Source organism: Oncorhynchus kisutch, linkage group LG17 (genome assembly GCF_002021735.2).
Source record: "Oncorhynchus kisutch isolate 150728-3 linkage group LG17, Okis_V2, whole genome shotgun sequence".
NCBI classification, from domain to species: Eukaryota; Metazoa; Chordata; class Actinopteri; order Salmoniformes; family Salmonidae; genus Oncorhynchus; species Oncorhynchus kisutch.
In genome coordinates this window covers 86,531,088-86,540,220 of record NC_034190.2, presented here as the reverse complement: position 1 = coordinate 86,540,220, position 9,133 = coordinate 86,531,088, and the positions used below count along the sequence as shown (strand labels likewise).

At 45.8% G+C, this 9,133-nt stretch overlaps 1 protein-coding gene across 1 annotated transcript in view; it reads left to right on the top strand.

Annotated features, from left to right (window-relative positions):
• LOC109885062 (RNA-binding protein 10) overlaps positions 1–9,133 on the top strand; it is a 75,044-nt gene that overhangs the window by 21,815 nt on the left and 44,096 nt on the right. The window contains 4 exon segments of the mRNA XM_031793363.1: positions 2,447–2,520; positions 5,293–5,379; positions 5,468–5,528; positions 5,641–5,829. Of these exon segments, the coding sequence (XP_031649223.1) occupies positions 2,447–2,520; positions 5,293–5,379; positions 5,468–5,528; positions 5,641–5,829 (411 nt within the window).

The following is a 9,133-nucleotide window of genomic DNA, read 5'->3' as shown; positions in this document are numbered from 1 at the left end:
TCTCTCTCTCTCTCTCTCTCTCTCTCTCTCTCTCTCTCTCTCTCTCTCTCTCTCTCTCCTTCTGTCTCTCTCTCCTTCTTTCTCTCTCTCTCTCTCTCTCTCTCTCTCTCTCTCTCTCTCTCTCTCTCTCTCTCTCTCTCTCTCTCTCTCTCTCCTTCTGTCTCTCTCTCCTTCTTTCTCTCTCTCTCTCTCTCCCTCTCTCTCTCTCTCTCTCTCTCTCTCTCTCCTTCTTTCTCTGTCTTGCCCAATCCCAAATCAACCGCTATTTTATCTGAGGGTATCTGGGGTATCAACCCCTATCTTATCTGGGGTAGCAGGACATTGGGGTAGCAGGACATTGGGGTTAGCAGGACATTGGGGGTAGCAGGACATTGGAGCTAGCAGGACATTGGGGTTAGCAGGACATGGGGGTTAGCTGGACATTGGTGCTAGCAGGACATTGGGGATAGCAGGACATTGGGTTAGCAGGACATTGGGGTTAGCTGGACATTGGTGCTAGCAGGACATTGGGGATAGCAGGACATTGGGGTTAGCAGCACATTGGGGTTAGCAGGACATTGGAGCTAGCAGGACATTGGAGCTAGCAGGACATTGGAGCTAGCAGGACATTGGAGCTAGCAGGACATTGGGGTTAGCAGGACATTGGGGGGTTAGCAGGACATTGGAGCTAGCAGGACATTGGAGCTAGCAGGACATTGGAGCTAGCAGGACATTGGGGCTAGCAGGACATTGGGGCTAGCAGGACATTGGGGTTAGCAGGACATTGGGGCTAGCAGGACATTGGGGCTAGCAGGACATATGCCTAGCAGGACATTGGGGTTAGCAGGACATTGGGGTTAGCAGGACATTGGGGCTAGCAGCACATTGGGGCTAGCAGGACATTGGGGTTAACATGGCCATTGGGGTTAGCAGGACATTGGGGTGGGTAGCAGGACATTGGAGCTAGCAGGACATTGGGGCTAGCAGGACATTGGAGCTAGCAGGACATTGGGGCTAGCAGGACATTGGGGCTAGCAGGACATTGGGGCTAGCAGGACATTGGGGTTAGCAGGACATTGGGGCTAGCAGGACATTGGAGCTAGCAGGACATTGGAGCTAGCAGGACATTGGGGCTAGCATGACATTGTGGCTAGCAGGACATTGGGGTTAGCAGGACATTGGGGCTAGCAGGACATTGGAGCTAGGCATGGGGACATTGGGGCTAGCAGGACATTGGGGCTAGCAGGACATTGGGGCTAGCAGGACATTGGGGCTAGCAGGACATTGGGGTTAGCAGGACATTGGGGCTAGCAGGACATTGGAGCTAGCAGGACATTGGGGCTAGCATGACATTGGGGTTAGCAGGACATTGGGGCTAGCAGGACATTGGAGCTAGCAGGACATTGGGGCTAGCAGGACATTGGGGCTAGCAGGACATTGGAGTTAGCAGGACATTGGGGTTAGCAGGACACAATGGGGTTAGCAGGACATTGGGGCTAGCAGGACATTGGAGTATCTAGAATTGACAATTGATATATGCCATTGGACATTGGGGCCCCTACCATTTATACCCCAATGTATCAGCTACAAACCTACCATTTATACCCCATTGTATCAGCTATAAACCTACCATTTATACCCTAGTATAGCAGCTATAAACCTACCATTTATACCCCAGTGTATCAGCTATAAACCTACCATTTATTCCCCAGTGTAGCAGCTACAAACCTATAATTTATACCCCAGTATAGCAGCTATAAACCTACCATTTATACCCCAGTATAGCAGCTGTAAACCTACCATTTATACCCTAGTATAGCAGCTATAAACCTACCATTTATACCCCAGTGTATCAGCTATAAACCTACCATTTATACCCCAGTATAGCAGCTACAAACCTACCATTTGTACCCCAGTGTAAAACTATAACTCTACCATTTATACCCCAGTGTAGCAGCGATAAACCTACCATTTATACCCCTGTGTAGCTATAAACCTACCATTTATTCCCCAGTGTAGCAGCTTTAAACCTACCATTTAAACCCCCGTGTAGCAGCTACACACCTACCATTTATACCCCAGTGTAGCAGCTATGAACCTACCATTTATACCCCAGTGTAGCTATAAACCTATCATTTATACCCCAGTGTAGCAGCTATAAGCCTACCATTTATACCCCAGTATAGCAGCTATAAACCTACCATTTGTACCCCAGTATATCAGCTATAAACCTACCATTTATACCCCAGTGTAGCTATAAACCTACCATTTATACCCCAGTGTAGCTATAAACCTACCATTTATACCCCAGTGTAGCAGCTTTAAACTCCATCTGGGATAGAGCACTCTGTTCACTTTGTCTCTCTGTCTCTTTATGAAGCACTAACCCCTCACTGCGTTGATGTTATGTTGTTGTTGTTGTTGTTGTTGGGTTGCCATGGCGCTGGCTGGTTGGCGTGGTGACCAGGTCAGAGCCGTGGATTCGCCTTCGTGGAGTTTAATCACATACAGGAGGCCTGCCGCTGGATGGAGACCAATCAGGTCACTCTACACACACACACACACACACACACACACACACACACACACACACACACACACATGATCCTGAACATGACACACACACCTGTGTTTTCTGATGCCGATGTGTGTTGGTATAACTGTACTGACACACCATCGGACTCTCCCAGCCACTCTCACACACTCTCTCTCTCTCTGTCTCTCCCTCTCTCTCTCTCTCTCTCTCTGTCTCTCCCTCTCTCTCTGTCTCTCTCTCTCTCCCTCTCTCTCTCTCTCTCTCTCTCTCTCTGTCTCTCTCTCTGTCTCTCTCTGTCTCTCTCTCTGTCTCTCTCTCTGTCTCTCTCTCTCTCTTTACCTTTCTCTCTCTCTCTCTCTCTCTCTCTCTTTACATTTCTCTCTCTCTCTCTCTCTCTCTCTCTTTACCTTTCTCTCTCTCTCTTTCTCTCTCTCTCTCTCTCTGTCTCTCGCTCTCTCTCTCTCTCTCTCTCTCTCTCTCTCTCTCTCTCTCTCTCTCTCTCTCTCTCTCTCTCTCTCTCTCTCCTCTCTGTCTCTCTGTCTCTCTCTCTCTCTCTCCTCTCTGTCTCTCTGTCTCTCTGTCTCTCTGTCTCTCTGTCTCTCTCTCTCCTCTCTCTCTCTCTCTCTCTCTCTCTCTCTCTCTCTCTCTCTCTCTCTCTCTCTCTCTCTCTCTCTCTCTTTACCTTTCAACAGAGGACTTCAACTCACCCCTTTCTTTTCCTCCCTTCCTCCGTCCCCAAATCCCCACTTTCTGACAATCTTTTATCCAGGGAGTCCAGTCGTTAGGGGGTGGAGGTTGGGTGTTCGGGGTCAGGAGGGGTGGAGGTCTATTCCCTTTCTGTGGAATAGGTTCCTGTAACTGCATGACACCAGTGTTGTTAAAAAAAAAACTTGTATCTGAATGACACCATTGTTGAATGACACCGGTGTTCTTAAATGACACCATTGTTGAATGACACCATTGTTGTTGAATGACACCGGTGTTCTTAAATGACACCATTGTTGAATGACACCATTGTTGTTGAATGACACCGGTGTTCTTAAATGACACCATTGTTGAATGACACCATTGTTGTTGAATGACACCGGTGTTCTTAAACAACACCATTGTTGAATGACACCATCGTTGTTGAATGACACCGGTGTTCTTAAATGACACCATTGTTGAATGACACCATTGTTGTTGAATGACACCGGTGTTCTTAAATGACACCATTGTTGAATGACACCATTGTTGTTGAATGACACCGGTGGTCTTAAATGACACCATTGTTGAATGACACCCGTGTTCTTAAATGACACCATTGTTGTTGAATGACACCATTGTTGTTGAATGACACCATTGTTGTTAAATGAAACTTGTATCTAAATGACACCATTGTTGTTAAATGAAACATGCAGAGTCATAAAGTGGTATCACATGACCATGGGTGTCATTACAGTATCAAATGACCTAATCAAATGATGTAGGTGGGAGATATATTTTAACCACAGACCGTCCCACTTGTGCACACCTCACCATTGCTGTGTTGTGCAATATACCGTATGAATATTGAATGATGAATACTGTCTGTTTTCTACTGGTTGCGTTGCCAGGTTGGGGTGGGGGTCAGGTTGGCTAACACTGTGACCAGGGTTCCCCTTAAGGGGGGGGGTTGACAAAACACAACACTCTCTCTCTCCACACACACACACATAACGGCTAACAGGGTGGCCAATCGAACACACACATACAGCTCTCCGTCCGTCCCAATTTCCCTTGAGCTGAAGGTTACATTTCTCTCTTGTCCTCAATTTTTCTCAATTCTTTCCCTCTCTTCTCTCCTCTCTTTCCCTCTTCTCTCCTCTCTTCTCTCCTCTCTTTCTCTCCCTCTTCTCTCCTCTCGTCTCTCCTCTCTTTCCCTCTCTTCTCTCCTCTTTCCCTCATCTCTCCTCTCTTCTCTCCTCTCTTTCCCATTCCTCTCTCCTCTCTTTCCCTCTCTTCTCTCCTCTCTTTCTCTTTCTTCTCTCCTCTCTTTCCCTCTCTTCTCTCTTCTCTCCTCTCTTTCTCTTTCTTCTCTCCTCTCTTTCCCTCTTCTCTCCGCTCTTTCGCTCTCTTCTCTCCTCTCTTTCCCTCTTCTCTCCTCTCTTTCGCTCTCTTCTCCCCTCTTTCCCTCTCTTCTCTCCTCTCTTTCCCTCTCTTCTCTCCTCTCTCCTTCTTCTCTCCTCTCTTTCCCTCTCTTCTCCTCTCTCCCTCTTCTCTCCTCTCTTTCCCTCTCTTCTTCTCTCTTTCCCTCTCTTCTCTCCTCTCTCCCTCTTCTCTCCTCTCTTTCGCTCTCTTCTCCCCTCTTTCCCTCTCTTCTCTCCTCTCTTTCCCTCTCTTCTCCTCTCTTTCCCTCTCTTCTCCTCTCTTTCCCTCTTCTCTCCTCTCTTTCCCTCTCTTCCCCTCTCTTTCCCTCTCTTCTCCCCTCTCTTTCTGTCTTCTCTCCTCTCTTTCCCTCTCCTCTCCTCTCTCCCTCTTCTCTCCTCTCTTTCCCACTCTCTCTCAATTCAATTCAATGGGCTTTATTGGCATGGGAAACATCTCTCACTCATTCTGCCCTCTTGTGAGTTGCTCCTCTCTCTCTAGAATGTGAACCACTTATCTATGATAATCATTCTTTGTTTCTCTCTCTCTCTTTGTCTCGTTCTCCCTCTCTGTCTCCCTCTATCTTGGTCTTCTCTGTCTATCTTTCTCTTTGTCTCTCCTTCTCTCCCTCTCTCTCTCTCTGCCTGTCTCTTTCTCTCTCTCTCTTTCAGAGGGTTTTGTCTATCCTAGGCCAGAGGGTGTCTATGCACTACAGTGACCCTAAACCACGCGCCAACGAGGACTGGCTCTGTAACAAGGTACAACAGCTAACAACCTCACTGTGTGGCTTCTCATCTTGTTCTCAATTCTCACTGGTACTGATCGCCTCTGTTGCTGTTCTAACAGTGTGGGGTTCAGAACTTCAAGAGGAGAGAGAAGTGCTTTAAATGTGGTGTTCCTAAAGCAGGTAAACATGTGATACAATGATACCTAAACCCAATGATAAACATAGACGGCTGTGTTTTGTGTTGTCCACTGGGATATCCGACTGTGTTTTAAAAAAAATGTTTTACCTTTAGAGGCAGAGCTGAAACTGCCCCAGCTGAGGGAGTTACCTCTGGGTGTGCATCAGAAGGACGGCTTATTGCCCCTCCCTGCTCTCTACCAGCCAGCTGCTACCACCTCTACTGCCGTCACCAATCCCAGACCTGGGGGCAGGGCTGGGGCAGGAGGAGCTGACACACAGCAGGCTGAGGTGGCCAACGACAGTAAGTCTCTCTCTCAAGTCATTTTAAATTGAAGGGGCCATGGGAAACATGTGTTAACATTGCCAAAGCAAGTGAAGTAATATAAAAATAATAAACAAGTGAAGTAGATAACAAAAGCGAATAAGCAATAAAAATGAACACTAAACATTACTACACTCACAAAAATTCCAAAATAATAAAGACATTTCAAATGTCATATTATGTATACAGTGGAGGTTGGAAGTTTACATACATTTATGTTGGAGTCATTAAAACTCGTTTTTCAACCACTCCACAAATGTCTTGTTGACAAACTATAGTTTTGGCAAGTCAGTTAGGACATATACTTTGTGCATGACACAAGTCATGAGACAGATTATTTCACTTAATTAATTCACTATATCACAATTCCAGTGGGTCAGAAGTTTACATACACTAAGTTGACTGTGCCTTTAAACAGCTTGGAAAATTCCAGAAAATGATGTCATGGCTTTAGAAGCTTCTGATAGGCTAATTGATATCATTTGAGTCAAATGGAGGTGTACCTGTGGATGTATTTCAAGGCCTACCTTCAAACTCAGTGTCTCTTTGCTTGACATCACGGGAAAATCAAAAGAAATCAGCCAAGACCTCAGAAAAAGAATTGTAGACCTCCACAAGTCTGGTTCATCCTTGGGAGCAATTTCCAAACGCCTGAAGGTACCACGTTCATCTCTACAAACAATAGTATGCAAGTATGAACACCATGGGACCACACAGCCGTCATACCGCTCAGGAAGGAGACGTGTTCTGTCTCCTAGAGATGAACGAACTTTGGTGTGAAAAGTGCAAATCAATCCCAGAACAACAGCAAAGGACCTTGTGAAGATGCTGGAGGAAACAGGTACAAAAGTATCTATATACACAGTAAAATGAGTCCTATATCAACATAACCTGAAAGACCGCTCAGCAAGGAAGAAGCCACTGCTTCAAAACCACCATAAAAAAGCCAGACTATGGTTTGCAACTGCACATGGGGACAAGATCGTACCCTTTGGAGAAATGTCCTCTGGTCTGATGAAACAAAAATAGAACTGTTGGGCCTGAATGACCATAGTTATGTTTGGAGGATAAAGGGGGAGGCTTGCAAGCCAAAGTACACCATCCCAACCGTGAAGCACAGGGGTGGCAGCATCATGTTGTGGGGGTGCTTTGCTGCAGGAGGGTCTGGTGCACTTCACAAAATAGATGGCTTCATGAGGACGGAAAATTAGGTGGATATATTGAAGCAACATCTCAAGACATCAGTCAGGAAGTTAAAGCTTAGTCGCAAATGGGTCTTCCAAATGGACAATGACCCCAAGCATACTTCCAAAGTTGTGGCAAAATGGCTTAAGGGCAACAAAGTCAAGGTATTGGAGTGGCCATCACAAAGCCCTGACCTCAATCCTGTAGAATATTTGTGGGCAGAAGTGTAAAGCGTATGTGAGCAAGGAGGCCTACAAACCTGACTCAGTTACATCAGCTCTGTCAGGAGGAATGGGCCAAAATTCACCCAACTTATTGTGGGAAGCTTGTGGAAGGCTACCTGACACGTTTGACCAAAGTTAAACAACTTAAAGGCAATGCTACCAAATACTAATTGAGTGTATGTAAACTTCTGACCTACTGGGAATGTGATGAAAGAAATAAAAGTTGAAATAATTCTCTCAACTATTATTCTGACATTTCACATTCTTAAAATAAAGTGATGATCCTAACTGACCTAAGACAGGGAATTTCTACTAGGATTAAATGTCAGGAATTGTGAAAAACCGAGTTTAAATGTATTTGGTTAAGGTGTATGTAAACTTCAGACTACAACTGTATATGTACAGTGTTATAATGATGTGCAAATGGTTAAAGTACAAAAGGGAAAATAAATAAACATAAATATGGGTTGTATTTACAATGGTGTTTATTCTTCACTGGTTGACCTTTTCTTGTGGCAACAGGTCATAAATCTTGCTGCTGTGATGGTACACTGTGGAATTTCACCCAGTAGATATGGGAGTTTCTCAAAATCGGGTTTGTTTGTGAATTCTTTGTGGATCTGTGTAATCTGAGGGAAATATGTGTCTCTAATATGCTCATACATTGGGCAGGAGGTTAGGAAGTGCAGCTCAGTTTCCACCTCATTTTGTGGGCAGTGTGCACATAGCCTGTCTTCTCTTGAGAGCCAGGTCTGTCTACGGTGGCCTTTCTCAATAGCAAGGCTATGCTCACTGAGTCTGTACATAGTCAAAGCTTTCCTTAAATTTATGTCAGTCACTGGTCAGGTATTCTGCCACTGTGTACTCTCTGTTTAGGGGCAGATAGCGTTCCAATTTGCTCCGTTTTTTTGTGAATCCAGTCCTCCAATGCTAAGTTTTCAAATATGTCTGTTGACAAAGATTTTGCCCTGACTGACAGCTGACAATGTGCTCTTGGCTCGAGCCTATCGAAAACAGGCTTGGGATTGTGCGCACAAATTCGAGAATGTTCTTAAAATCATCGCAAGTGTGTCGAATAGTTATCGTTTTGCTTTCTCATGATTTGGTTGGGTCTAATTGTGCTGCTGTCCTTGGGGTCTGTGTGGTCTGTTTGTGTTTGTGAACAGAGCCCCAGGACCAGCTTACTTAGTGGACTCTTCTCCAGGTTCATCTCTCTGTAGGTGATGACTCTTCTCCAGGTTCATCTCTCTGTAGGTGATGACTCTTCTCCAGGTTAATCTCTCTGTAGGTGATGACTATTCTCCAGGTTCATCTCTCTGTAGGTGATGACTCTTCTCCAGGTTCATCTCTCTGTAGGTGATGGCTCTTCTCCAGGTTCATCTCTCTGTAGGTGATGGCTCTTCTCCAGGTTCATCTCTCTGTTGGTGATGGCTCTTCTCCAGGTTCATCTCTCTGTAGGTGATGGCTCTTCTCCAGGTTCATCTCTCTGTAGGTGATGGCTCTTCTCCAGGTTCATCTCTCTGTAGGTGATGGCTCTTCTCCAGGTTCATCTCTCTGTAGGTGATGGCTCTTCTCCAGGTTCATCTCTCTGTAGGTGATGGCTCTTCTCCAGGTTCATCTCTCTGTAGGTGATGGCTCTTCTCCAGGTTCATCTCTCTGTAGGTGATGGCTCTTCTCCAGGTTCATCTCTCTGTAGGTGATGGCTCTTCTCCAGGTTCATCTCTCTGTAGGTGATGGCTCTTCTCCAGGTTCATCTCTCTGTAGGTGATGGCTCTTCTCCAGGTTCATCTCTCTGTAGGTGATGGCTCTTCTCCAGGTTCATCTCTCTGTAGGTGATGGCTCTTCTCCAGGTTCATCTCTCTGTAGGTGATGGC